Here is a 27,995-nt window from a genome sequence, read left to right on the forward strand (position 1 = left end):
GACGTTGAGAGCGGATACCAGCGTCCGGAGGAGCCAAGACTCGGATCACCGCCGTCAAAGATTGGTCAATCGGCCTCATCTCGGCTCCGGGTTCGGCAGCGAAAAAACTGGGCTGAAAAGTTGAAGGGGGGCGAATTCAACGTTGACTATTGAAAAAATGGGTGCGTCATGGCTAGGCCAGACCAACAAGGGATTTCGGCATGTTTTGAAGCGATGAACTCCACAAAAGTCGTTGCTGGTCGGAATATCCGATGCCGTCGGCTGGTCGCCAATGTGGCTCGCTTATCATTCTCGGCGGATGTCCGACGCTATTTATCCCGCATGATTCGCTCACCTGGAGACCATGTTATCAGAAAGCATTCGCTCATCTGGTCGGTAGAAGGTGCCAATTTGGCAGCTAAGCTACTTCTTATCGAAAGGTTGAGATGGAGATGAGATAGCGGCATCAAGGGAAAGGCAGCTTTCAGTCATGATAAGGAAATACAACCTCAACTTGATAAATACAGTAATGACGGCGAAAAATCGCAACTTGACATGAAACTTCGTAAGGTATGTTGATGGTACTGGTTGAAAGGCACTACAAGTGTATCTGGAATTATTCAAACAATTTACACTGAGCGATGATGTTCTTGACGAGGCTCACAAGAGCTTGCTCGTCCCGGCACGAGTTCAAGCAATTCATCCAAACCAAAGAACATCCCGAAGAGGGGACGGCGTACTTCAACGAAGACTTGCTACCTACTCCTTCAGGTCAGTTGCCATTTGAAAGCTTTTCGACACAATGAGCAAATAGCTAATCTTTCTCTGAAGAGCATCGAAGTTGGACAGCTTTACACTTCTTCACGTACTACTTGACCCAGACATTTTCTCCAGGCTCTTACAATCTTGGAGCAACTCTCATCTCAATTGGCTTAGTATGTTGAGTCTAGTCTCTACCGTACATTATACTATGAGGAGTCTCTTACAATCAATGCGCAGCAATGGTGGCATTGCAGCCGTGATCGGCTCCGCTATCCTCAGCGTTGTGGTTATCCTCAACTCCCGCGGTGCAACTTGCTATCATGTTGGATTCCCCGTTTACGTTCGCGCTGCTGCCGGTGTTAGCGGTGCAAAACTATTTATAGTCGTACGCGCCTCCGTCGCCGTCATCTACTTCGCAACTCAGTCATTCTATGGCGGTATGCTCACTTCAGTGGCCCTCAGGGCCATATTCGGCTCCGGGTGGGATAATATTACTAACCGCCTCCCGACAAGCGCGGGGATCACTTCCAAGAACCTGTTGGCATTCTTCATCTTCTGGATCATGCAGTTTCCGGTGATGTTCATCCATCCGACTATTCTTCGACACCTATTTGTGGTGAAGTCCGTGGCTACAACTGCAGGTCTAGTCGGCGTCCTAGGATGGGCAGTACATGCGAATGGAGGGAGCCTGGGTGGTTTTAACTTTGGAGCAAAGTCTCTAAGCGGCGCGGCACTTGTGTGGCCCATGATCCAAGCTATCAACAGCGTCATGGCGGCCCTCTGCCCGATCCTGGTCAACCAACCTGATGTCGCTCGGTACGCCACACGTCCAGCACAGGCAACCTGGTCACAAGCCATTGGTATCCTGGTCAGTAAGGTGCTCGTCATGTTTCTGAGCTGTGCCACAACTAGTGCGGCTGCTGGTGTTCTTGGCAAGAGCTATTGGAACGTCTGGGATCTCTACAACGCTATCTTGACTGAGTACTGGGGTCCTGGAGCCCGCGCTGGGATGTTCTTCGCTTCCGCGGTAAGATGAACATCGTCCAGAGCGGTTTTCGGTTTGCTAATCGGTGTATCAGGGCATGATTTTGGCGATTATCGCGACCAATGCCGGCTCAAATTCCCTGCCTGTAGGTGCTGATACCAGCGGGCTGTGGCCGAGGTATATCAACATTGTCAGGGGTCAGGTGATATGTGCTCTGCTTGCACCCCTTTGTGTACCGTGGAAAATTATCGCCAGTGCCAGTTCCTTCCTCACTTTCTTGGGGTCATACACCGTTTTCTTGATGCCGACCTGTGGTGTAAGTACAAGTAGTCTTTATCCCTACAAGAAATCCCCGTCGTATTAATGAATTTCCAGATCATGGTTGCAGACTACTGGATCATCCGTCGGGGAAACCTCCATGTTCCAAGTTTGTACACAAAAGTAGAAGGCGCTCCTTACACGTACTACAAAGGTTGGAATTTGCGCGCGGTCGCCGCATGGGTTGCTGGCGTTGCGTTCACTGTACACGGCATTGCTGGAAATCTTGAACCCGACTCCGTTAACCAGGCAAGCAAGAACATGTATAAGCTCGGTTTTCTGCTTTCTCTCGCAATGGGTTCGCTAGTCTACTTCGTAGCTTGTTCTATCTGGCCCATTCCGGTTTATCCACAAGAGCTGGAGTCAGAGATAAGCACGGGCTTTGAGAGCATGGCGCCATCAGAGGGTTTCTTCCCCGGAGAGAGTGTTGATACTATTCGTGGAGTCTTTTATGCCGTGATAAGGTGTGGTCAAATACTACTTACTCGGATAACAAATCTTATACGTTTCATTTCGTCAGATTTTCGCGTCTTCCAAACAAACTGGTCTAACTTCTTAATGGAATTATCAAGAGTCTTCGATCACTTGTCTTATCACCATAAAATCACCGTTAGAATTTGCCCCATCTGGTGAAAGGTTTCGACAACCTTTTCCCAGAAAGAATATCTTCTGTTAAATGCAAGGGACCAGACAGTACTTCCATTGTATTCCATTTCAAGGAGAGCCGTTTTTGGATTTGATTCGATTCAAATGCTCTATTCGTTCCAAGTGCCTGAAAGACTCTGTAGTAACTCAAAATTCGGCATCCAGACAGGACTTGCACCTTCTGTGTCCTGATCGATCCAATTTGCAAGCTCCGCAACCATCGGCCAAGCGCCCTCAAACTCCCCAAGCGCTATTCCACCGTCTTCAGACATCAAGAATTGATTATAAGTGCTATCAATCGGACGCGTTGTGGTCTCATTCCCACTGAGGTCAGGATTTTGTACTCCACGGCTATCAGCCGCACCCGGTGCTTTGCCGGCTCTCATTTGGGCCGAGGCCATCTCAGCAAGGCCAGCCTCGTTGTCCTGAAGCTTTTCCATGGCTGCATTGACAAGCACCTCAAATGCGTCTCGGTACTTACGTACCCAGGGAGCCCTCTCGCTCATGACGAAGAGCACTAGGGAGCAAGCTCTGATATCGTTTGACACAGCCACCGACCAAAGGGCATTACCCTGGGTCCAGATTCCATACACGAGGGTGACTCCTGCAACAAAGACTGTTTGGACTGCGATGAAGCTGTGGCCGTAGTCTAGCGTCTGATGCAATCTCTTATGTGCTTGGCATATGTCACCTGCGGCTCGCATGCACAGTCCGTAGAACGGGTCTGTTGCTGGTAATACCGGCAAAAACGGCTGTATCAGAAGACGGAGCGCACGATTATAGAGCAGAAGCGCATAGTTCAGATCTGGATGACCTGCAGGAATCCAATCCCTCAGAGAGTCCCGCCAGAATTTGAGTTGCTGATGCAGCCGGTCTAGTTTGGGCCGGAGTGCGTCCAAAGTCTTGTCCGTACGATAGACCGAGTGATGAATTTTGGACTCAATCCTGCGAAGCTTGAAAAGAACAAGTGCCAGAGTGATGTCGTTCCCGACAAGGACCGAAGTAGATGGGCTCCCGTTGATGATGGCATTCGGAAGCTCAACGTCGATCTGATTATCTGCGATGCTTAAAGGCCGACCCAGCGACACTGCTATGGTTCTTTCAAGAGAATAGACAGACCAAAAAAGCCTGCGTCTTCTTTGAACGATAGGACCATCAAGATTTTGTTCATGTGCCGCACGATGTAAGCCGAGATCGATTGATGTTCTCATTGCTAGGCCAATCATGTACCACAGCCCATGACTAGATGTTGACCGAAGATGGAACATCACGAGTAACGTCATTGCCTCGATGTTTTGGACTGTTCTCGACTCCCTGGCTGCTGAGATATGCTGTAAAGCAGTGATGTAGAGAGCCTTGAGGAATGATGTCAACAATCTCAAACCTAAGGTACTTAATAATGGTGTCAAAGGCATACCTCTGGAGATAACACTGGCCCCCTTTGCGTCAATTGCACTAAAGTTGCCCCCATAGCGTATACAAGATACAACTTGAAGATACCGAAGCGTTCGATCCTTGTAAGAGTTTGTGTTGGTTTAGCAGCCAGAGTCATTCTCTCGCTATGCAACTTCCACAACTCCTCAGGCTCCAGGAAAGGGTACTTGGAGTGCAGCTGAGACGTGTACGCTTTGAGCATTTGAGAACCCTGCTCATCACTTGGAGGTTCCTTGACACTATGAGCCAAAAGATCTTCCACTGTGATGCATCTCGGACTGGGATTGATGCAGTTAGCTTGATTGCCTGTAGTGCCATCCTGTATGTCTGGCAACATCTTATTCCAGACAGTCGCTTGAACCATCTCGCCAAGATTCAGGGCTAGGGATAGTCCAGACGAGGGTCCAACATAAGCCGGCGCCTCGAGGTTTCCTAGCGAGACGTGTGCTACAACGTCACTGAGGGCATTTTTGTCTCTACCCGACGGAACCGAGTAGTTGCTTGCGGTTTCCCTTGGAGTTGTTGTTGCTTCTGGGGTAGGGACTTGGGCTAGCTTGTTCTCCAAGAAAGCTACTCGCTCTTCGAGAGCTCGTGTGTATCTGCATCGGAGTTCAGTCTACATACATTCGATCAAAACTTGTCAACTTGATCGGCATCGAAGGACCAACTACTTACGCAATCGATGAAGCATCGTCGGAGACATCTGTCTTATCACACTGTGCTCCTGATTTACGACAATTGGAGAAAATAGGATATTGGTCGTCACACTGGACCTAGAATCAGAGGAAAACGTCCTGCGTGCAATCTTGATTGGCTCTGGGTAAGCACCTTCTGCTTACGACTTTTGCATCTCGTACATGCAGTCCTGCCCCTCTTCCGGGGGTTCACAGCTACAGCCCCGGGCGTGGCCAGGGGCGGTGATACCGAGTTCTGAGTTTCGGACGCCATGCCCGTCCTTCAATGCCAAGGTTTGTTGTGCTGCCCAAAAACTTCGTTCGGATGATAGGGGCGGAGATCCGATTTACATACTTCTCGGATCCTCCTGAAATTTGCCGATGCCGCCTGAGCGCAGTTGATTGTTGGGACTAATCCGTGCAGGGCTAGTCTCTTCGGACAACATCCGATTCTATGGACAGTCACCTCCGATCGGAGGTTCCGACCATATTTGTGTCAACTGGCCGTTTTCGGCATTCGACCGTCTCGACAGGGTGCTTTCTGGCCGAAATCTGAGAATCCTAACAACAAGCGGTGTTTGGTCAACAACCCATTGCGCGACGATTATTCGCGTTATACCATTTGTTTCGGCTAGTCTACGTCTATTGGTTCTGACCCCGAGCTAGTTCTCGATTCCAATGAGCCTGAGAGGGCTCACACGGTCAAACAATTTGATATTGACTACATACATGTGATTCATTTGCCCTTCATCCACTTCCTGTTTGGCTCGTATGGAAATTCCGCTCTCATGTGTTTGGCGATATCTCGTCTCGTTGTAACCCAAACTCCCTCTTTTTCCGCAATGTACTTCATGAACTTCCTCAAAGCCTCCGATCTGCCTGGTTTGCCAATGATACGTGTATGCAATGGAATGTTCATCAGCTTGCCGCCCTCTCTGTACAAGCAATCAAAGGTGTTCTTCAAATACTGCTCATACGTCTCCGCAACAGAGCTGCCAAAGCCGGGCGACATGTGAAATTTTCCATCGTTGCAATCATAATTGTAAGGGATAAGCAGCATGCCTTCTCGCTTCTCCTCTGGCGACTCCTTCTCCCATGGCAAGTCGAGCCAGTAAGGAACATCATCGTTGTAGCATTCAGAAGACCAGAGAAACTCTCCTCCAAGACTCTTCCATACTTCCGGGAATAGTGAGGGGGTATTGGGTGTACCACGGCCAAAGTAAGCGCCAACGGGCATCTCACCTGATACTTCCTTCAGCATCAGGATGTTCTGTTTGATGTATTCCTTGTCCTCCTCGAGTGAATAGTTCCAGATGTCCAGCCATCTGAGTCCGTGACAAGCGATTTCGTGCCCGTCTCGGACCAGCGCCTTTGCAAAGGTTGGGTTGCGCTTGAGCGCGTGCGCTACAGCGTAAGTAGTGAAGCTCCAGCCAAACTCTTTGAAAAGACGGATAAGACGCCAAGAGGCTGAGCGACTGCCATACTCAAAGTCTTGCTCAGCATTGAGGTACCTGGCGCCTTCTTTGTAGCCCCCGGATGCGCCTTTCTCCCATAAGTAAGGTTCTGAGAAAGGGTCTCCGTCCAATGTGCTTCGTTCTCCGCCTTCCCTAATCATGTTTAGTGACAATATCATCAAGTTGGTGATAATCAAACCTACTCATAGTTGAGGACGAAAGAAACCGCGATACGGGCACCATCTGGCCATTTTGGGTCGAAGCCCTCCTCGCCGAAACCTAAGGGTTATTGTATCAGTAACTGCGACTACGCTGAAAGTAACAACAGACTCACCCTCAAAGTCCCGGGGTATCTGCAAGCTTTCTTCGACATGAACCATTTTGTTAAGTGTAAAGATTAATCGGGTTGTTGATGATGGATTCCAGCCACGAGAGAGAATGTGAAACAGTCGCTTTTACTAGTTATTTGAACTGGCACATAACATTTTGAAAGAAACATGAATGCATAAAGGCGCACCATGATATACATCCAGCTCAAGGAAATACTCTTCGATTAAGGTATATTCACCGAGGCCAATCAGGCGTTATCGCGATATGCTGATACCAAGCGGGGTATTCCTGATTGTGGGGAGATCCTTCACGAGATAAGGCGATGGCGGGGAATGCCTACCGCAGTAAGCACCTAAGATGCGTTCTACTGCCGGTTCATTACCTCCGATCGCTTGATAACTTGCATGTAATTTCGGACGCCCGAAAACGCTAAGATAAGTCATTTCTAATTAGGCCGATAGAGATAGGCAGGTTGGCCAACGATGCTGATGTGGACTTACCTATCTTGGTACGTTTCCCGCGATTCAAGCCAGGCATAATAACCTACACTTGACGCCTTGATAGATGCACAATCAGCGACAGACCATAACTCATGTGCAAGGTTTATTGCCCGGCTGAGTGTGAAATCTTACAAATCTTGGTTCCCTTGGAACTATATTGACAACATGTCTGTCTTCTCGCTGGAAGTAGAAAAGGCAAACCCAGTGACAGCAGCAGTCCTGGACGACAGCTTGCGAGCACTTGGCGTTACGATCAAACCGGAAGAAAAGGATGAATATCAGAGGCTTCTAGCCGTGTTCCACGAGTCTGTAGTGGGTCTTATGTCACTCCCTGGTAGGTTTCGTGTCCCGACCTTAGTTGAAGACATACTAATGACAATTTACGTCGCAGATTATGTGCCTCCAGTAGATGAGGAAAGATTTCCAAGGGAGGAAATTCGATTTCCGGTTGTCTCGGAGAATCCTTTGGGTGCTTGGGCTTGGAGGTGCCGAGTAGAGGACAAGACCAAAAGCGGGGGATTGCTGGCAGGTAAAACGATAGCCATCAAAGACAACATCGCAGTCAAGGGCGTTCCGATGCTTCTTGGTACCAACTTTGTTAGAGACTACGTTCCAGTAAGTCAAATCAATATGACTCACCAGTATGCTCATCAATCATACTAACCTAACTAGAACACCGACGCAACGTGTGTGGCAAGGCTGCTAGAGTCCGGCGCAATCATTGCTGGAAAGTCCGTGTGCGAGAATATGTGTCATTCCGCTACGAGCAGCTCTTCCTCAACTGGGCATGTACATAACCCCTATGCCAAAGGCTACAGCAGCGGGGGAAGCTCAAGTGGCTCAGGGGCACTCGTAGCCAACGGAGACGTGGATATGGCTCTTGGCGCTGACCAAGGCGGTTCAATACGTGTCCCTGCCGGATGGTGCGGTCTCTATGGGCTGAAGCCGACCTTTGGACTTGTGCCCTACACCGGTTGCGGCTCAAATGAGCCTACCAATGACCATGTCGGCCCCATGACACGAACACTTCTCGACAACGCGTTGATGCTCCAGGTCATTGCGGGCAACGACAACATTGACGATAGATCGTTCGCAGCACCGAATCCAGACAACGTTCCCAAGTACTATGATAACTTGAAGAAGCTGAAAACCCCGAAAGATCTATCCGGTGTCAAGATCGGCATCTTGATAGAAGGTATGAACCAGCCGTCAGTGGAACCTCGCGTCAAGGCATGTGTCGAGGCTGCGATCCAAGGTTTAAAAAATCTTGGGGCGACAGTAGATGAAATTTCAATTCCCTTTCACTCCAAGGGAGCAGCCGTTTGGACTGCTATCAGCAAGAGTGGAGGTTACCTGGCGAAGAGAAATCTTGCATTCGGCAGGAGAGGCCACATCATGACCGGCTTGGCGGACAAGTTTCAGGACCTTACGCAGAAACAGTGGGATAACGCATACGTTTCGTCAAAGAACATCTATCTCAACGGGGTTTACGCGCAAGCAGCTTTCCCAGGGTTGCTTGGAAAGGCGACGAATCTCAGCAGAAAGCTACGAGACGACTATGACAATGCTCTGCGAGAGTTTGATATTTTGGTGACGCCGAACTTACCCTACGTTGCCAATTTCCATACTCCCTATGACGCGTCCCCGCTCGAGAAGATTGGAAAGCAAGTCGGACTCACTGCTAACACCGCCCCTTTCAATCAATCAGGCCATCCGGTCCTCGCTATGCCGATTGGTATGCTTCCGATTGAGGAAGGTCCTCTGAAAGGTTCCGGAACAAAACTGCCGGTGAGCATGCAAATCATTGGCAAGTGGTGGCATGAAGAAGATGTTTACCGCGTCGCATACGCCTGGAGCTTAGAGTACGATTGGAAGACTAGATGAATGCATTCGGCGATCGATAATGACGCCGTATACTCTAGACGGGTGTATGTACTCGCGAGACTTAGCAGGGGGGACTGCACATGCAGTCGTTAGAGGTTTCAAAGCCAATGCAGTCAGGCAATCTTAAAACCATCGTCTGCAAATTTGCAAAGAAGGTGGCGATTGAATACGTTTAAGAGGATTGACTGATTGAAAACAAAAATTTAGGCCTGTCAGACAATTGCTTGACTCAGACTTGAAGTGTTAGTTCGGGTCTCATTGCTCCGAAAATCGGAGCTACTGTAGTGCTACTCCTCTAGCGGGCGCAAGCACGATGTAGCGGTAATACGATAAAATCCATTACTGCAAATGATCGAGCTGGTGGTCATTCACTTCAGAGACAGGCGGTGTGCAATGCTACTGCAACACTACGTTGTGCGACGTTCCGGCTGTAGACGGACCCGTGTCCGGCCCTCGAACGGCTCTCGGAGGCTTAAAAGCCGGCCGACCTCGGGGGCTGCGATTTCGGCCTTCTTGCCCTGCGCCGGTTCATCGGCGCCGACAGGAGGGGCCAGAAATGCCAGGTGAACCCCCACGCCCCGGCTCCGGCTCATTTCCGTATTTTCCAAGATGGCCCAGACTTTTCCAACCTGGAGAATGATGTTAGATAAGACACTTGCGGCCTTGGTGGAGCTCCAGGTCGTCGCCCTTGTCCAATATCAAAGCCTGATTCCAACCCGAAGTGGAGGTGACAGACGTAAAAGGTTGCAGATATTCCCCGCTGCGGAGACGCTCCGCTAGCACATAGGTCCAAAGACCGGGGCCCAATGAAACATTTTCTGCTGATTTTGGGGGCAGTTTTCTCACACAAAGACCATGGATGATGTCTTTGAAGGCGTTTCGGCGGTGATAGTCCCAGTGCCCGACTTCGGAATCATGATCCCGAGGTGGGTAAGTATGCAGCCGAGAATTTTCTGACATTTTTTTTTTGGTGTGGTCTTTGATGCTTTATATACAGCGCTTAGCCCCCCTCAGAAATCGGAACAATTCAGGACTGGTTATTCATGATTTTGGTGGACACATTTCCTTGGCAATCCCTGTCACTCTGTCTTGTCAACTCTTCGCTCTCATCAGCTGCCTAGTTGAACTTCAAGTTGTCAATACAGCTTCCCCACTACTGTTGCTTCTATTCCATGTTCGAATCATCACCGTCATCATGTCCATCATGTCTGAACACACATTGTCAGAGGTCCCCACGAGGAAGGACGAATTACCTCCCGACCTGCTTGCGTTGAGAACCTCCAACGCTGAGAAGGGTGTGAACATTATTGCTCAGACGCCCAGCCGACCATACTCGTACCGTGAAGATGAGACAGTCTACGATCGTTTTACACCCGGTCGTAAGCGGATTATCACAGCCATCGTGTCCTTCGCTGGTTTGGGCATTAACCTAGCTTCACTGCTCGTGCTCTCAGCGTTGCCGGAGGTAGCAGCGGCTTTCAACACAACTGGAACAGTCATCAATTTTACCAATGCTCTTTTCCTATTGATGATGGGCATCGGTGTTCTCTTCTGGGGCCCATTAAGTCAGGTCTACGGTAGAAAATGGGTAAGCAATCCCACCTTTGTACATCCCACCGTCATGTATCATAGTTGCAGTCAGCTCTCAATCGGCCAATTTGGCATATATCTCGCCCTACACTTGAACTAAATGTCCTAGATCTTCGTCATATCGACAGTGTTGTTCTGCACGTTTTCACTGGCTACAGCGGTTTCCCCCAATCTGCCAGCTTTCTTCATCTTCCGATCAATCACTGCATTTGCCGGAACCTCTTTCCTTATCGTTGGGTCTGCCTGTCTCAGTGACATTTATCGTCCGACTGAACGTGGCACGGCATTGGGTTGGTTTCTTGGAGGCACCCTGTGAGTCCAAGCCCCTTCACGCTCCGTTTTCTGGTCGACCGAACATTCATGGCTGATACATGTACTCTTCATAAGTATCGGGCCTGCTCTTGGTCCTTTCATCGGAGGTGTCATCGTTACGTACTCAACCTGGAAATCTCTTTTCTGGTTCCAGGGCGCTCTCGGTGGCGCTGCTATGGTCCTGGCAGTCGCCTTCCTCCCGGAAACAAGTCACGGAAAGTGGTCTGAAGAATTGGAGGGAATGACAACCAAAGAGAAGATTAGCCAGATCTGGGAGTGGGCGAATCCGTTTCGAGTCATCAGTCTATTTCGGTACCCCAAGATCCTCATCGTCGTGAGTTCTCCTCGCCCTTTCGTCATCAACGAGCCTTTGAGGTGTTCACCAGACCGATTACGGTATAACAACGGCCGTCCCAGTGGATGTGTAGCTACAGCCTACGGCGGTAAGGCCCTTCACCAATGTGTATCATCAGCTGACTATGCACCCAGGGTGTTGCGGCATCGTCTGTCCTGTGGAATATGCAGGTTCTCTTGACACCAGTTCGCTACGTTATCAACCCGAGATTCCACCTTACCTCCCCTCTGCAGTCAGGATTCTTCTTCTTGGCACCTGGAGCAGGATATCTCGTTGGTACCTTTTTTGGCGGCCGATATGCCGATTACACCGTGAAGAAGTGGATCGCTAAGAGAGGACGGCGTATTCCGGAAGACCGTCTACGAAGTGCCTTTATCGCGCTAGGGGTTGTCATCCCGGCGACCACCATCATCTATGGATGGGCAATCGACAAGGCTAAGGGCGGAATCCCACTCCCCGTCATCTGCATGTTCTTGCAAGGCGTTGCGCAGATGGTCTGCTTCCCGTGTCTTAATAGTTACTGTTTAGATGTCTTCAGAGAGAGGGCAGCTGAAGTCATGGGTAAGCATGCTCAACCTCCTCCCCTCGGCCTAGTGCCAGATAAGCTGACAGTATTTTGCTAGCTGGCAACTACTTCATCAGGTACACTTTTGCTGCCATCGGTACGGCAGTGGTACTTCCAGGTATTCAGGGCATTGGTGTGGGTTGGTTCTCCACAGTGAGTGCTCTCTTCGTTGCGATTTCAAGTGCTGCTGTGTGTGGTATCGTCATCTTTGGTACGAGACAGAAGAACAGGGAGGAAAAGTCGGAACGCGCCTAAGCACATGGGATTGCTGGAGTTTCAATGGGTAACATCAATCAAGCTAAGTCTTCAGTTTCTGTTTCGTCGTTCATCTAGCAAACATTCCCGTAGCTTATACCTTAAATTCCAATATCATTGAGATTCCTTCATCACTGAATGTTTGAGAATCTGAGAATGTAGACTGAGTCATGCTAAAGGTAGGTCAATCGACGTGCGAAAATATCTTTAGCGCCTGAGATTTCTGGTCTGAAACATCAAGTGGAAAAGACTCGGAAGAACTTCCACCTAGATACGTCACTTTCGAGAATTGTCCAGAACATCTGGTTCTGTTGATGTGATGGAGACAAATCGAGTGCAGATTTCGGTCATGACCGGTGTCGTGCCAAGGGCGCAGGCCAGATGGAGACTTTTGAGCAGATGCAACCAATCAGTTTGCATCTTGACCTGTGGCTTGACAATAAGGCGCCCTAACAAAGGCGAGACTTTCCTCTAATAGCCGCACAGAGACAACAGCCGACGCGGCTCGATGCGCCCTGTCAGTGGGAATTTAGCGTTTTTAGCGACGTGTCTTCCAGAAGCATCGATTTTGGGAAAGTCTTCTGGCTAGGGTCAAATGAAGATGATAGCAGGTCTGCGATATCTTGGAACCGTACAAAAGGGCGTTAGAACCAGATCGCTGGGCTTGAGAAGTAATCCGAACCATCCGATCAGATCTGCAATCGTTGTGGGCCATCAATTGCACCAAAAAAGCACGCCACGTAACGCCACGCATATCCCGATTCACTACAATTTATTCTCAACCTTGACTACATCGACCATGGCAAAGTCCTCCAAGGTCCAAGAAGGCGTTCGCATGACGGCCACGCTCAGGCCAGCAACTCTTGATGACGCCACAGCAATATCAGAGCTCGCCACCCATGTCTTCACGGTCACATTCGGCCATTCAGTCGAGCCGCATGAGCTCCAAGCGTTCCTAGAGGAGTCCTACAGCCTCGAAGCCATCACAAAAGATCTCGACGACTCAACCAAAGACACACTACTCGCGGTTGATCCTACTGGAGACATCCTGGGTTTCGCCATGCTCACCCGGGGCTCCTCAGAGCCATGTATCTCACATCTTGACGGTACTGTTGAGCTGCAGAGAATTTACATGTATCCAAAGGCACAAGGCACGGGCGCTGCAAAGCTTCTGGCAGACAGGTTAGAAGACATGGCTAGGGAACAAGGGTTCAAGCACATGTGGTTGGGCGTCTGGGAAGAGAATCTTCGGGCGCAAAAGGCGTATGGGAAATGGGGATATGAGGAATGTGGCACCCATGACTTTGCCATTGGATCAGTGATCCAAACTGATAACATTATGGTGAAGAAACTCTGAATGGCCCTGTTACGAACACAATAGAAGTTTGGAGTATATATATTTCAGGTTAGATTTGATTGCGTTGGGGACTTTATCTCAGGTGTTACACCCTTAGACGTTCTAGTAGACTCTATGCTTCATTTAGAAGTACTCATAACTTCATCCACTTTCCTCATGCAGCAATGGTGCGTCCTCTCCGAGTATCATCGAGTAGGTCTTTTGTCAATGTTATGCAACTCTAGTGGGAATCTCAGGCGGCAGCTTGCCCCATTGCAACTCTCCCGAGGACACTGGTGGCCAAATACGCAATTTGGATCGGTGCAGCTGAGACCTGTATGGCAGTGAGACTGACGAGCGACAGCCCAGAGAACTTGCAACTCTTTCGGGCTCAGCCTGCCTTTGTGCTCGTGCGAACACTTCCCATAAGCTTCCCTATAGGGACATCTACCCAAAAGATGAAGACTGTTGCACAACTTGCGGTTCTTCATCAGAATGAACTCCTGGTGGGTAAAATCGAGTGGTGGATCAATTCGCTGCCCGGCCTTGTTCCGAAGCACCTGCCCTAAAGGAGGCATCCTGGAGTCGACCATGGCTTGTTGACGTACTGGCAGGTCTCCAGCGAGAACCGATGGAGCTTTGGCAGCGGCTGACGCATAGTTGGGCGAGGGCGTCAATGGTGGTGTGATGTTGTAAGAAACCTTACGCTTGATGTTGTTGAACAATTTCTGACGCCTGAAAACCCTGTTGAAAGAAGCGACGCGGAACTGGTCTTTAATCTCGGCTAGCTCCTGCGCAAATGGAGGTCCCTCGAGAAGGACGACCTTCTTGCGAATCTCATCGTTATCGAGGTACGATCCCAACACGCGAGCGTAACCGCTATCTGCCGAACCACCAAACAAAACATGTCGACAGTGAACATCGGACACACTAGACTCAAAATTTGCTGAAAGATCTTAGTCGTCGCCCTTTGGATGCTTTTGTAAGTTCACTCACCCTTCAACTTTTCATCCGTACACTCCTTGCCATTACCCGCGTCAACAAAGTCGCACATTGCGTTCCACATGTTGAAGCCTCGGACGAAATCATCCAAAACGCTCGGATCAGGGATAATGCCCATTTCGGTGTAAGTCTTGGCCAGACCCTTCAAGTTGGCGTAAACGCGGACGGCAAGTTGCAAGTGATGCGGAAGGCAGGGGTCAATGGCCTTTAGCTCATCAAAAACAGCGAGACGTAAAAGGCTTGCAGCTTTCTTGCCTCCCTCGAGTCCTTTCTCAATAAGATCATCCAGAAACTGATTGTTCGCCAAGTCATCAGAAAACTGAGATATTTGTAGATGGCAAGCAAAAAGGTTGAACAGTTCTGACTTACTGGCATACAGTCGCCGTCAACGAGGACCGTTGCAAAACAGTGTTTGTCCTAGCTGGGTCAGTGCCTTTCTGGCTGGTAAAGCGGGTTGTACAACATGCTTTCTCGTTTTGCAACTTTTCGATCTGATATTTGATCCTGTCATCGGTATCGAAAAGAGACCGTACTAGCATCTTCTTTTCCTTTAGCTCCATCTTAACCTCGGAGAGCTTGTCGGAAAGCTCTGCAATGTGAGAGAACAAATCCTGAGTGGGCCGGTCGGTTAGGTACTTGGCAAATCATGCTTGAACCAGCCAGAGAGTACGAAAATACCTCAATGAGGGAAGCCTTGTGGTCATCCTGAATTTTGCACATTTGCCATCTTTCTTCCAGCGATAGCGGTCCTTGGCTGTCTGCGTTTGACATGTTGAACACTCACCGATTTCTGTGAGACGTGATCGGGAGAAACTTGTACATGACCTCAAGTTCAATCAATAGCCCTCGGAGTGCCAACTGCCTCTATTTAAGTAAAGCTGTTCACGCGGTGAAGTCACGCAGCCTTGAGGGCTTCAAGGCGTACGGGTTGGTTGCACTGCATTGCCATCAGCGAATTAAAGAGGCCGATTCTGTGGCACATGGTTTGGCGCCAGACCTCCTCCAACAGCACCGCCGCGATTCAAGATATTGGGGCTGGCCGCATATTGGTTGGCCTGCTGCGGCGAGTGGTTGGCCAGATTTGACGTGGTGAATCTGCCTTGTGTTGGCGCGGACTTGCACTTTCAGTCTTCAGAGCCTGCACGGCTCGATATCGATGTACAGCTTATGAGTTATATCAACGATAACATCATTTAGAACAAATTACAACAAGCAGTAATTATTTGGTTACATTGATTACAAAGGCTTATTCAATTATTCTCATTGCTAAATTTCAAGCAGGACAATTCCACTGGACTCCAATACCATGCTAAGCAAAACCCAACTACTCAAAACGCCAGCTAAAGTTCCCTTTCCGAGTTTCAGATTTTGATTCGTGTAAATTCCACCCATTCATGTCGTATTACCAGAACCATGAACAGCCACCGTCAGCAACTTTCATTCTTTTTGAACCTTTCGCAAATCCGCTGTCCTGATGAGAGAACTACGACTGGACAGCTTGAGGCGTTCTGCTAAAGCTGAATGAACGCCAAGAAGACCGCTGAGCTGGTTTGTTATGAGTCACCAAGCTAGCCAAGAACGCCGGCGAAATCTCAGAGGCGGATACGGAAATTTCTGCCCTCTTTTTCTTCTTGTCTTGCTTTTTCGATTTTGTTTGCTTCTCGACCTTCGAAACTCCTGTCGGCCTACGGCCACTCAAGCAGGCGTCAACTACAGACCTCTCCGGAAGGACTTCGGCCCCGGCCATTTCCCGCGTAGGCCATGGGAACGTCGCGGCCATCTCCTGAATGGTAACGACATCCATCTTCTCGAGGATCTCCCGAAGCTGCGGTTCGAGGTTGTTAACCTGCTCAAAAGCCCAGTCGGCACGCCTTTGAATGCGGACACCATCACGACGCATCTGACCGACTAGCCACTCCATCGCCACGTGATGCGGGATAAGTCGAGCGTTGCGCATCAGCCAGGCCATCATATCAGGATCGCCGGTCTGCTTGACGATGGGCAAGCTGCGACCGCCGTGCTCCCGCTCTTGGAGCTTTTGCAGAAAGTCGTGATACATCCCCAGCGAAGAGGTCTGAAGACCAACGAATTGGCCGTGGAAGAGAGCACGAGCAACTTCATCGGCCCAAGCAATGCCTGCCTTCATGCCGGAGTTCGCACCTCTCCCAGGCCAGAAGTGCACCGTCATTGCCGCATCCCCAGCCAAGGCAACCAGACCGTGGGGTCGGCGCAGGGCTGTAGAATCGCACTGCGGAACCTGCTCGACGGCTTTGTTGATCCTGCGTACAACAATGGGGATGCGAACAATGTTTTTCAATTCGCACTGCTTGAAACCGTAAAGCTCCAGACCATCAAGTATCGCCTTCCACAACGGGCTGTCAGGTTGCTGAGACGGTGCAAAGACCTGGTTCTCCTCAAAGCCATGAGGCAGGCAGCCGTCAATCTTCAGGCAACTTGGTCGCCCGAATGTGCAAGGATGGCCATCTACGGAGACCATTTGGTGCCATTCAGTCTCGGTCAACTGCATATTGAGATATCCTGTGCCATCGAAGTCGCTGGCATTGAGGAGGTAGCGAGTTTGGCCCATGGTGAGGAAGATGTTGATGGGCTGTGAGAAAGAAAGACCACGAGGCCGATCAAAAGCAAGCCCTAGGGCATAGCTCTTTCCAACCTCCTCTTCTTGCCCCGGAAAGTAAGCACTGCGAAGCCAAGAACCAGCGCCGTCAGCACCAAGCATTAGGTGAAAGTCGCCGTACTCCGAAAGATTGTCCTGTCTGACCTGTGAGGCATGTAGGAAGATGAGATCGCGGAACTGGCTGTCTTGTGCCCGTCGCAAGAGACCGTCTTCGAGCTTGCGGATCTGGAGATTGCTGGAACCAGGCCAAACACGCTCTGGATTCTCGCCAAAGACAGCTTGTCTCGTTCTATCGCTCATCAAGTCTGTCACAGTGTCTTGGAGCGTGACTACCTGGTCGCGACGACGGGCCCCTGGTGGGTAACTGACGAAAGAGCTACTCGGCTGCTGAATCCATCTGCCTTCGTAAAGATGGACCTCCACTCTGGCCCCAGCCTTCTCGGCCAGAGCAATCGCAGAAGCCAGGCCTGTGGGACCTCCACCAATGATCATGACTTTCAAAGGGGCTGCTGGGTATTGATAGACAACCGGGTCTTGGGGGAGCTGAGGTAGGTTACGAGCTACCGATGGGTCAAAAAAGAAATCGCGAACTGCATTCGTCTTGGTAGAAGTAAGAGCTTGGCTCTTGATGAGCACGAAACGCATCCACTGCAAAAGGGAGGTTGTGTTGAAGGTCGAGTGGCGGTTGCCAAAGACAATTCGCTGGACTGAAGCTGCAAGAGAGACGACATCTCGATGCCTGGGATTTGCTGCGATGGATCGGAGCTCGCTGTTGGTAGAAGCGTCATCTCCACGGTAGAAGAACAGAAAAGCTTGCGCGCGCTCAAAGTTGGTTTGGCCCGCTGCTTCCCAAGCCGCTTCCCAAGAGCGCGGAAATTGAATGTTATCAATCTCAGGTGATTGATTAGGGAAAGGAGTACGGCTGTCAAGCTTAGAGCTGGACATGGCCGGGGGAGAGCCTGAGCGGCTGCGAATAGACGTGAGCATGGGCATTGTGAATGACTGGTATAAGGAAATGAGATAGTAATAATTTATGCGGAGTATAAGGGTTGAAAGAAATGACTTTGGGGACTGCAAGGAGACAAGGGAAAGGAATATGATAAAACCAGAGAACAGAAGAAAAGAAATATTTGAGATGTGGTATATGATGATTCGTATTGCGAATTCATTTTTGGTGTCGAGAAGCAACTAGTCTTAATATATACTGACTGAGACCGAATTCCGATGCTTTGAGAACAGACAGATAAGGTAGTCACGATCTCCAGACGAGCCCTAAGCTGCATCGCGCCCGACGTAGGGGCAGTGCCACCTTACCAGCACTGCCCACCGACCTTGCATCATCTCTGTCCCAAAACATCAGCCCTATGAAGGCGCGCAACTTAGGCTTCCCCACTAGGTTCTGCCGGAGAAAAGGTGCGTGCATATTGTAGGTTGTGGCTGGGCGACAGGTGTCTGCATCTACTGCGTGTCGTCTTAGTGTGGAAGCTGAGGAGTGCGGACACATCATTCTGGTCCAAGAAGAGCGAGCTATCACTTGAAGGATCTTAGGTAGCATAGATGGAAGGGCCCCCAGCCTTCCCGCCGCACGTGTGCATCTATTCGCACAAAACGTGACATCCACTCAGAATGATTCTCGGTACCGCGATTATGGCTTGGAGTGCGGGGACGAACAGAGCAAGCATTTACGGTTGACTCCAGTCGGCTCGGCCCTAAATAGATGGGCAAAGCAATTTCCCTGATCGGGAAGAACTGCTGCAGGTCAAGGTGGTAGTATCGTTGAGAGCCACTAATATCTGACCACCCTCGGCTATACCACCTCAATGAGTGCTTCATACCAGACTGCAGTCTTGTGCTTACTTTCATTACTGTGCCGCCGGCCAGATAGCCGTCAAGTTGGGAGCAGCCACCTTTGATGTATCTAGCGAAGGGTGATAATAGGATTCGTTGCATAGGGTGATTGATCTGATAGGCCAAGACGCCTGATGAACACATCACATCGCATATAATTAACTTGGCATGGGGTAGCATCGAGAAGCTACGTGTGTCATTCTCACCGCGTACATGTCCTCCCCACGGCCATTCAGTACTTTCCTTTGTCCGAGTTGGGCACGAGATATGAGGGCTGATGCCTCAGCAACCTCGATATCCATGAGCTCCAGTCTCTGTGCTGTACTCAGCCACCACTAACAAGTCCCGGGAACACAACCCACACGATCTCAGCATTATCCAGCCGCTCGCTTCAATGATTATATCCGCGGTTGCTGGTCCGCCTTCTTCCCTCAAGGTACAAGACATCTTACTGGTTTCTTTGGCGCAGCCGCTGGAACACTCTCTGCGGCTGAGGGTGCGTCTAAGTTTTCAATGAGCTTTCGATTATGATAATATACGTGTAAATAGTTTGGACAAGTTAATAGGCAAAACTCGAGATGCAAGCTTCTGCCAGCTAAGACCGGTGTGAGAAAGCTGACTTCAATTCGTGGCACATTAAGCCCGGCCATCTGACCATGCCTCGGGCGAAGGATTCCGAGGAAGTATCTATGTTGCTTATTTCTGAATAGACCTCAGCTGTTCTATTTCACAGACCTGAGTTCTATACTAGGAGATCATTCTAGAAGTATTGGGGAACTGACGATCCAGCTAGCTTCCACATCACTCTAGTGATATTCGGTATAGCATTTGGGCACTGGGCATAGCTCTCGAGTTTTAGACGATCCTCCAGCACTGTTCTCACACATTTTAATCCATTATTAGAGGCCCTAATCCTGCTCCAAACCACAGTCGAGTACATAGTCACATCACTATCAAGCCCAGCTGGGCTGGTACAACATCGAGGCGCTCGCAATTCGGCCATGTCATGCCCAAGTTATTCTCAAACCTCACCTTCATGAATTAGCGAGCATATAGAAGCGAGCATATTCTAGGAGTAGCACAGGTAAGAACAAGCGTTCCACTCTCATCCAGCTTGTCATCAACAAACTACGTGAGGCACAGCAGCTTGAACGGGAACTCGTGATCTGACATGCATCAGCCAGAAGCTCGCTTAGACGCTCGAACACTTTGTTGGTCATATCGCAGCGAGATCAACAGGGGTCAGGACCCTCCCGCGCGCCATATCAGACTCAACGCCCAATCAACAAGTGATGAGCTAGTCGACTTCAGGCATGATGCAGAATGAATCATACCGGAGCCACATCAACTGCTCGCCGAACCTCGAACGGGCACCCATGTCGTCTCTCGCCTCTAGCGTCTTGTCTGTGCGCGTTGAAGACTTGGACCTATTAAACACGCAGTATCTTGCCCGTAGGCTTACTTGACACCTTGGTTCATGTTAGAGCTCACTTTATGTCACAGCGAGACATTGCAACATTCGAAGCCTCTCACAGCCATTCCCAACGAGAGTCAATAAGAATGTCAGCAACCACAAGCGCTGCGCAACGTTGCAACATCGACGCAACTCGGAGAATATTACCCAACTCACCTTCCACCGGGCCCGTCGTCTCCAAACTCTCAATACTTGATTCAACAGTCGCCCGTTTCACGCCTACGGCTGCGATATGGCTTTACGACAAGCCAGAAACGTCACAATTGTCACGCACTGAATTCTTTGGGAACCTCAGCCACTCACTCAGTCAAACACTAAACGATTATCCGCACTTTGCAGGGCAACTCCAATGGGCTACACCCGAGCAAGTCAAAGACGACGCAGTGTCGCGACACCTTGGCCGGCTAGTAGTTGCGTATGGCTCGACCGAAGATCCCGGGGTTGAGTTATCCATCGCCACTCACGACTCAAAGCTCAGCGATATAGTCCCTAGCCGGGCTGAGAGGGCGACGAATTTGAAAGAGTGGAACGCCTCGAACTTCCAGCAAAGCGATTTCTTGCCAAAAACCAAGATTGCGCTCACGTCTTTGAATGCTATCGACGGGCTGCCTGCTATGGCCGTTCAGCTGACGTCGTTCAAGTGTGGAGGCTTTGGGATCAGCGCAATGGTCTCGCATCCTCTCGCAGATGCTGTATGCTTGATGAACTTCATGTACTCTTGGGCAACAAGGTCGAGGGTTCTACTGGGCAACGTTACTGCAATCGATGGTCTGATCATATTCAAACCTGTCTTTGATCCGGCACAGCTTGACCAAGCTGCAGGGCTCACACCCGGAGGTCTCCCGGACGCATCAATAGTTGCAAAGGCTCGAGCATTGCCGATGCACCGGTTTGACTGGTGGGCAGAAGATGCGCCAGGATATCCTCCAGGTGTCAGACCAGCTTCACTAGCCACCATGCCACCGCCGGACGAATTAAGAACAACCAAACTCAGTCCGTCAACATATCCTCCGTGGCCGACTTGGGACATGAGTGCGCCAGTTGAGCATGTTCAAATACGTTTCGCGGCAGCCGAGTTGACCCGGCTGAAGGAAGCTGCGCAAGCGAGCCTGCCGGACGACCTGCAATCACTCCGAGTCTCCCGGCTCGATGCAGTTCTGGCCCATATCTGGACTTTGATGAACCGTGCGCGCGGCCATGAAGGAAAACCTGAACAAGCATATCTGAACATCACCTTGGGTCTTCGAAATCGCGTCGATCCACCCTTACCAGACACTTTTGTTGGATCTCCTCTCCTTCTAGGGTATGTTGAGAAAACCGCCAACGAAGCGAGCTCAATCCATCTTGGGCCTATCGCCGGCGCTATCAGGCAGATGATGTCTCGCTTCACGCCAGATGCGGTTGCAGCTTACATCCATGACGCCGCACACGAGGTCAGCCCTCAGCGGTTATGGCAAGGCTTCTTGGGAACTCATCACACCCCCGTGACATCCTGGGTGAGAGCCAAAACATACGAGCTTGACTTCCTGGGCACGGGGGAGTTAGCTCGGTATGTCCAGGGCGTCATGCCAAAGATTGATGGCTTGGTTCAGATCATGGATGTTGCCTACACTGGTGACTTTGATGTGAGTGTATGTATGCAGCGAAGTGCCATGGACCGGCTGTTGAAGGACAGTTCGCTGCGTCAATACGAGTAGGCAAGCTAGAGAGCCAATCGCAACGGTAGATTAGCGTCAGCACGGACAGAGATGAAACCTATAATAGAATATAGACAAAAAAGAAGTGTTTTAGTCAATCGCTGACGGGAATTGAGCCCGACGTGGCTATGAGATGTTAGACATTGAACCTAGATCAGTTCCTAGGTGTCGAGATAGACTTACGGGTCGAACCCACAACCTTGAGATTAAGAGTCTCACGCTCTACCGATTGAGCTAGCCGGGCAGGCTATTGAAGGTGTGTGATTGTTACCAGCGGCTGGAGGTCCAAGATGCCGCATCGTGAGTTGTGCGTGGATCATGGAGGGCTAAGCCATGTCAAGACTCCACCCATAATATCACTAGCGCCTTCCACACTTCGACTGAGAATCAGAGTTCATACCGAAGAAGCATGACATCAACTCGACTCATCGACAGATAGGCAATAATCATCATGTGGTTTCACCCATATATTGAGTTGAGACGTGCTTAAGAGAGACGTCTCTTTTGAGTCTCGGCAAAAGCTCTTTTGAGGACTACGACGTTACGGCGGCCAATCCTTAAATTTGCTTTTGAATCGATGGTGCAATTATTACATAGAAGAGCCTTGTATGTACAATGGTCCTGGTTGGCAATGCACTGGACCTACTCTAGCTATTATCGTGGTACTTGTGGGCATCTCTTGACCACATGCAGTCCAACCTCCAAACGAGAATCATCCCTAGACTCATACGTAGACGTAGCAAAGAGGAGAACCGCCGATAGTGTTCAAGACCTCGTCGATAGTGCGGTTCTCAGCATTGACGCCAAGGTCAAGGATATCAGTCTTCAGTGCGTCCCTGCTAGCCGGCCTGTTGTTGATGGTAATTGTACCAGCAATGTTGAAAGCGTCCCACAGGTGGAGGGCCTGCCACAGCCAATATACGCGGTCAACCATGGCATGGTGCAGAAAAAAGCTGGGGTCGACGGGTGAGGAGTACAGATCGCTAGCTTCGCCGTTGACGGAGAAGTGGCCGGACGCGTGCATGCCGAGGAAGCCGTCAGAGAAACGGCCCTGAAGCTCGTTCTGGAAAAGCTCTATGCTCTTGGAGGCCGCGCCTACCGTGATGTTGAGCATGTTCTCGTTCGTGAACCAGGTTGAGGCCGTGTAGTTGCTCAGATCGCGACTAAGGCAGCGAGGGTTGTAGCCAAGCTTGCCGGTCGGGCTGGCCTCGAGGCCGTCCATGCCGGGGTTAACCGGCCCAAGGTTGACGGTCATGCTAGGTGAATGTTAATCACCAATGCAGCGGTGCGAATATGTACGAGGGAAGCTTACTTCTTAAAAGGACCGCTCGTGACGCAGCCACCCCCATCGCCAGAAGGCAGGACAATGGCACCTGCACCGCTGACGCTGCCGTTGTGCTGGAGAAAGGCGCCGTCGCCGCTCAAGCTGGTATCGCTGCCATCAAAGACAGGGGATTTCCGGAGATCGTCCTGGTACTTCAACCAGTTCCAGTACTGTAATGTAATTGTCAGACCCATTGGAAGATCTCCCGTTCATGGTAATGGAATCCACTTACTGGCTGGGAGCCCTTGTAGCCGCATTCGTTCCGCAGAGCCTCTTCGTATGCCCAGACAAAGTAGCGGTGCCATGTCAAGAAGTTGCCCTGAAGTGCCATGTTAGATCGCGACACGATTTGTCATGAGTGTAGATGTTACTCACAGTTCCGTGGATCTTGGTTGTCTGGTTGATGTGCACGGCAACGAAGTCATCGTAACGGTTGCGAGCACCGGGAGCGAATTCGGGGTCCGACTTGGAAGGGGATGTTAATAGGCACTGGACGGCACTGATGTAGTCTTTCCTCTCTTGGGAAGAAAACGCCTCCCTTGAAGACGGGTCAGCTTTCAATTCGAGATCGACACTGTAATGGTGGGGGAGTGTCGAACCAGTCCCGACGGTAACGAGCATTGAAAATGTTGCAGCTACTGCGCTTGTTGCCCGCGCTCGATGCGGTCAGAGCACTCATAGCCTTATCCTGGAGTTCGGCGAGAACATCGCCAGTCTCGATGGGCGAGGCCATGACCGGCGCCATCAGCAAGCCCACGGCCGCAGCCGCAATAGTGAGGGGAAGCATTGCTGAAAGTTCTGGTTTGTTCAAGATGGAATAATTAAAATGCAGGGTAGCCGCGTGCGCAAGCAAGGAACTGAGAGAGAGAGAGAGAGCTGTGATCCGAGGCACGTCAACACTCAGAGAGAACTGGATAGGATTTCCACTAGAGGTGCGCAAGGTCAAGTGGCAAGTGGGAGCGGACAGGACGGTCCGGAACAGTCACAAGAGAATCAACGACCAGATAGATCTCGTTAGCTATATACGGAGTAGATAGATGCCTGTTCGACGTTGGGAATAAATTAAAAATCCCGTTGTCTGCACTAGTGCCCCCGACCGTGGCGGCCTGCAGGGCTTCGGATCCGCGGGACGGAGATGGTAACCGCACTGGGCAGCGGGAATGTTCCAGCAACGCCGCCGCTGTTGGCGGGAAGCATGGTCCTAGTATCCATTGCCAGGGGCAAAGAATCATTGAAGAGAATTATGAAGAGGGGTCACTAATCGAACGGTTTTTATGCTGTGACACTGTGGATAGGGCAGCCAGAAACTGGAAAACTCCAATACTCGATTGCCCAGATCCGGGGCCCACGATGCTGGGATGAAGAATGTAACCTTCTTTAGGCCAAGCGCGGAGCCGGCCGGTGGACGGGTGACAGGGGAGATGCGTTGCCGTCGGTCGCCAACTCGCCACAAGTTCAAAGTGGCGGATATTAAACGGCAACTGGCTTCGGGAAGACGGCAAGTTGAAGATAAGATTTATTAACTCAGAATGGTTTTACGATGATAATGAGCGAAAGACTTAGTACTAGGACTAAGACAAACTGGAATCACCTTGTTCCGTGGGCCGAATCTATGCGGCATCATACACGCTCTTAGAGCTCCATAAGCTTAAAAGTCAAAAAAAAGGTTCGGAAAACAATATGTTCGTCCCAACTGCCCGCATGCAACAGTAAATTGTAACAGACAGTGTCCAGCTGGTCGACCACCGTCCGACTCCACAGAGTTCCGCTCGCCACCTCGAGGGTGACCAACCGATCCGGATAGATCGTATGGTGGTTTGTTCAATATCTCTATGTGATTTCCACTGTCCCATTATAATCTTGGCATGCATGCCATGTCTTCCGACTGGCAGGCCACTAGATCCTTTCATGGGTCGGTGACACCCTCCGTGTCTCCCACCCGATGCCGCCAACAACAATGCCCCGGTGGTTTATTTCTTCCCTTTTTCCTGTGCCGCTAGGTTCTTCAACCGGGCTTCATGCAGAGATTCCCTCTTCGGTTCGATGGCCGACACCGAAACCCAGTATTTTCTCCTCTTTTTTTCCCGCGCCGACAGCGCGATGCACTTTTTCAGGGTGGCTTGGAGGACTTACGAATTGCTGCTGCCCGATTGGGGTGGCAGGATCAATATCGCTCCTTGATGCCGCTCCTCACCAACAAACAATTTCGGGCAAATTGCTGAAGATATCTGTGCTCAGAAGCTTCGTTGTGTTAATCGTTGTCAGTATTGACAACTTAGGAGCAAGTTCGCGGCGTTTTCTTGCTTGCTGCTGCGTTGAAGAGTGACGCTCGCGGCACTGCAACAAGGTGGCACGTAATGTGGGAGGCATCCATGTGGCCCCCGAGAGATCCTGAACACTCTTTTCATTCTACATCCTGCCCACCACCTGCTTAGGCGATCCTGCAGGTGCAAACTGTGCAGCACATTAAATCCGTCGATCCACTTCTCTACAAGGAAAACTCCGGTACAGAATTCTCGAAGAAAAGAGTCAATGGTGCGGTCGCTTCGCTACCTCGGTGCCAAATTCTAGGCCGAATGGGCTGATAGGGACGGATCAACCTCCCTGCTCTGGAACGCAATCTAGAAAGGCAAAGCACATCACCTTCCCGAGGCAGACAGGAGTGGCAGCACGAAGACTCCCCCTTTTGACAGAGTCCGATTCCATCATCCAATGATGATTGCTTTCACAGTTACCAGCTCCCCGTTGCGTGATGATTGAGGTCCTTGTATCCATATCCCTCCCGAAAGCCCCGTCCGTACCGCGTGCGTGGTTACTGCAGTGTGGCCCCCGTGGATCGGGTTTCATCTATCCAGTTCCTTTATTCCTACAGAATAGATTATGAGTCCCCAATATGGAGTACTAAATTGGAACAGCAAGATGCTTAAAAGAACCCGCTGATCCCCTCGCTACTCAGTGTCCACTTTCTCGAAACTTTGTGACTTTCTTCGACTCTCCTCTCACCATCTGTGCGTCTGCTTGACGCCGCGCAGCCGCGTCATCCGCTGCAATGTCTTCGACGTCCAGCACAACGGCCGTCGACCCGGAGCGTGCCAAGGAAAGCAATACGGCCATGATCCTGGCCGTGACGGGGACTTTCCACGCGCTCGCTCTCGTCTTCGTCGTCCTCCGAACGTATACCCGCGCCGCTATTATGAAGACGATAGGCATCGATGATTACATGATGATCATGTCTGCGGTACGATCCAGGATACTAGGTTGCCATAGTAGTATGACAAGGGTGGCCATGCTGACTTTGACCAGCTCTGTGCGCTGGGTGGAGGTATGGTTATCTTCATTATTCAAGCGTTTTACGGACTCGGCAGACACAAAGACACAATCAGCAAGCCAGATCAAGTCTTCTTTTCCAAGGTTGGCTTCTTTCAATCAATCATATCCGCCATCGCTGCCCTGGCGTTTCTGAAGATCTCAATCGCACTATCGCTGCTACGTCTAAGCAAGAACAAGTGGTACTCGAGATCACTATGGGCTTTGATTGGTACAATATCTATCCATACCTACTCAGTGTGGACTGCCTGAATCTTTCTAACATATCATTAGTGTTCGTCGTGCTTTATACAATCATGGCATGGCTTAGCTTCTTCTTGTATTGCAGCCCGATGGAGGGATATTGGGACAAGAGCCTCAAGCCAAAGTGTTACAACATCAAGTTATTCGTCAATTTCGCGCTGGTCAATACTGGTGAGCCGACATACTCATACTTTCGCATTGCTTTAGAAGCTAATTCAGCTCAGCGTTCAACATCTTTACCGATGTCTGTTTCGCATCTCTGCCTATTCCCATCATTTGGGTCTTGCAGATGAAGTTGCGCACACGGGTGTATCTAATTGTCGTACTTAGTCTAGGATACTTGTAAGTTTTGCTCCATTCGACACAAGGGGTGCGTATCGGTGCTAACTCATTCCAGAGCTGTTATCATGGGTATCATCAAGGCCATCTATCAGATTGCGCAACCGAGCAGCAAAGACGGAACCTTGTAAGTTCTCAAAGGTATTGCCGACAAGAAACATTACTGAAGAGTGATTCTAGTCTCCAAAGTATCCAATTCTGGGGCTTGTAAGTTGTCCGAATGTTTCACGGACTGAAACAATGTTAACCTAACGGTCTTTCCTATAGCCTGCAACTCAACCTCGGCATCATCGCCGCCTGCGCACCAGCATTAAAACCCCTCGTCGGCCGCGCCCTCAAGATCTCATCGAGCCGTCACTACAACAGCGACAACCTCTACGAAAACCGATACCCGACTGGAAGATCCGGTAGAACGGGGAACATCACCACGGGCACCGCTCGAAGGCAGGGCTACAGGGAACAGGGAAGCCAGGGGGCACCAGACTATGAACTCGAGGACGGGCCTTTTTCACCAAGCCCGGAGTTCTACCGTACGACCATAAAAGGTGGAAATAATACCCCGGCGGCAGTGGCTGTGTATCAGAAGAAGAACAGCTTTGGCGACAGGTCGGGGAGTGAAGAGCTGATCCTGGAGACTGGGCATGGTTTTGGGGATAATAAGGGTATCATGAGGACGACGGAAGTGCATATCCAACGTTGAGAACATGCGGGTAGGGCAGCACCGCCGG

The 27,995-nt window shown here is 50.4% G+C and overlaps 11 protein-coding genes across 11 annotated transcripts; 6 read left to right on the forward strand and 5 right to left on the reverse strand.

Moving 5' to 3' along the window:
• Positions 1–916: 916 nt before the first annotated feature.
• On the forward strand, positions 917–3,210 carry CTAM01_14032 (allantoin transport; the record flags this gene model as incomplete). The annotated part of the gene is made up of 4 exons (XM_060530033.1): positions 917–1,768; positions 1,821–2,042; positions 2,102–2,508; positions 3,048–3,210. The coding sequence occupies 4 exons, from the start codon at positions 917–919 to the stop codon at positions 3,208–3,210; spliced, it is 1,644 nt and encodes a 547-aa protein (XP_060375387.1).
• On the reverse strand, positions 2,800–6,631 carry CTAM01_14033 (chitin deacetylase 1; the record flags this gene model as incomplete). The annotated part of the gene is made up of 6 exons (XM_060530034.1): positions 2,800–3,787; positions 4,177–4,722; positions 4,963–5,053; positions 5,153–5,249; positions 5,624–6,339; positions 6,586–6,631. The coding sequence occupies 6 exons, from the start codon at positions 6,629–6,631 to the stop codon at positions 2,800–2,802; spliced, it is 2,484 nt and encodes an 827-aa protein (XP_060375388.1).
• A 615-nt stretch (positions 6,632–7,246) lies between these two features.
• On the forward strand, positions 7,247–8,965 carry CTAM01_14034 (amidase; the record flags this gene model as incomplete). Its single annotated transcript, XM_060530035.1, has 3 exons — positions 7,247–7,415; positions 7,473–7,696; positions 7,754–8,965. The coding sequence occupies 3 exons, from the start codon at positions 7,247–7,249 to the stop codon at positions 8,963–8,965; spliced, it is 1,605 nt and encodes a 534-aa protein (XP_060375389.1).
• A 407-nt stretch (positions 8,966–9,372) lies between these two features.
• Positions 9,373–9,925, reverse strand: CTAM01_14035 (uncharacterized protein; the record flags this gene model as incomplete). The annotated part of the gene is made up of 2 exons (XM_060530036.1): positions 9,373–9,584; positions 9,625–9,925. The coding sequence occupies 2 exons, from the start codon at positions 9,923–9,925 to the stop codon at positions 9,373–9,375; spliced, it is 513 nt and encodes a 170-aa protein (XP_060375390.1).
• Positions 9,926–10,160: 235 nt separating this feature from the next.
• CTAM01_14036 (major facilitator superfamily transporter) lies at positions 10,161–12,042 on the forward strand (the record flags this gene model as incomplete). Its single annotated transcript, XM_060530037.1, has 5 exons — positions 10,161–10,553; positions 10,665–10,867; positions 10,943–11,201; positions 11,357–11,783; positions 11,846–12,042. 5 exons carry the CDS (start codon positions 10,161–10,163, stop codon positions 12,040–12,042), a joined length of 1,479 nt encoding a protein of 492 aa, XP_060375391.1.
• Positions 12,043–12,841: 799 nt separating this feature from the next.
• CTAM01_14037 (acetyltransferase) lies at positions 12,842–13,399 on the forward strand (the record flags this gene model as incomplete). The annotated part of the gene is made up of 1 exon (XM_060530038.1): positions 12,842–13,399. The coding sequence occupies one exon, from the start codon at positions 12,842–12,844 to the stop codon at positions 13,397–13,399; it is 558 nt and encodes a 185-aa protein (XP_060375392.1).
• Positions 13,400–13,631: 232 nt separating this feature from the next.
• CTAM01_14038 (CCCH zinc finger DNA binding protein) lies at positions 13,632–15,151 on the reverse strand (the record flags this gene model as incomplete). Its single annotated transcript, XM_060530039.1, has 5 exons — positions 13,632–13,712; positions 13,987–14,324; positions 14,375–14,699; positions 14,758–14,991; positions 15,059–15,151. 5 exons carry the CDS (start codon positions 15,149–15,151, stop codon positions 13,632–13,634), a joined length of 1,071 nt encoding a protein of 356 aa, XP_060375393.1.
• Positions 15,152–15,863: 712 nt separating this feature from the next.
• Positions 15,864–18,008, reverse strand: CTAM01_14039 (uncharacterized protein; the record flags this gene model as incomplete). The annotated part of the gene is made up of 1 exon (XM_060530040.1): positions 15,864–18,008. The coding sequence occupies one exon, from the start codon at positions 18,006–18,008 to the stop codon at positions 15,864–15,866; it is 2,145 nt and encodes a 714-aa protein (XP_060375394.1).
• Positions 18,009–20,423: 2,415 nt separating this feature from the next.
• CTAM01_14040 (transferase) lies at positions 20,424–22,034 on the forward strand (the record flags this gene model as incomplete). Its single annotated transcript, XM_060530041.1, has 1 exon — positions 20,424–22,034. One exon carries the CDS (start codon positions 20,424–20,426, stop codon positions 22,032–22,034), a length of 1,611 nt encoding a protein of 536 aa, XP_060375395.1.
• Positions 22,035–22,758: 724 nt separating this feature from the next.
• CTAM01_14041 (uncharacterized protein) lies at positions 22,759–24,145 on the reverse strand (the record flags this gene model as incomplete). The annotated part of the gene is made up of 5 exons (XM_060530042.1): positions 22,759–23,290; positions 23,347–23,528; positions 23,591–23,677; positions 23,734–23,896; positions 23,958–24,145. The coding sequence occupies 5 exons, from the start codon at positions 24,143–24,145 to the stop codon at positions 22,759–22,761; spliced, it is 1,152 nt and encodes a 383-aa protein (XP_060375396.1).
• A 2,262-nt stretch (positions 24,146–26,407) lies between these two features.
• Positions 26,408–27,967, forward strand: CTAM01_14042 (uncharacterized protein; the record flags this gene model as incomplete). Its single annotated transcript, XM_060530043.1, has 7 exons — positions 26,408–26,596; positions 26,662–26,896; positions 26,959–27,099; positions 27,153–27,270; positions 27,326–27,394; positions 27,448–27,474; positions 27,535–27,967. 7 exons carry the CDS (start codon positions 26,408–26,410, stop codon positions 27,965–27,967), a joined length of 1,212 nt encoding a protein of 403 aa, XP_060375397.1.
• Positions 27,968–27,995: the final 28 nt, after the last annotated feature.

The sequence above is a fragment of the Colletotrichum tamarilloi genome (genome assembly GCF_030869305.1).
Source record: "Colletotrichum tamarilloi strain Tom-12 chromosome Unknown Scaffold_111.1, whole genome shotgun sequence".
NCBI classification, from domain to species: Eukaryota; Fungi; Ascomycota; class Sordariomycetes; order Glomerellales; family Glomerellaceae; genus Colletotrichum; species Colletotrichum tamarilloi.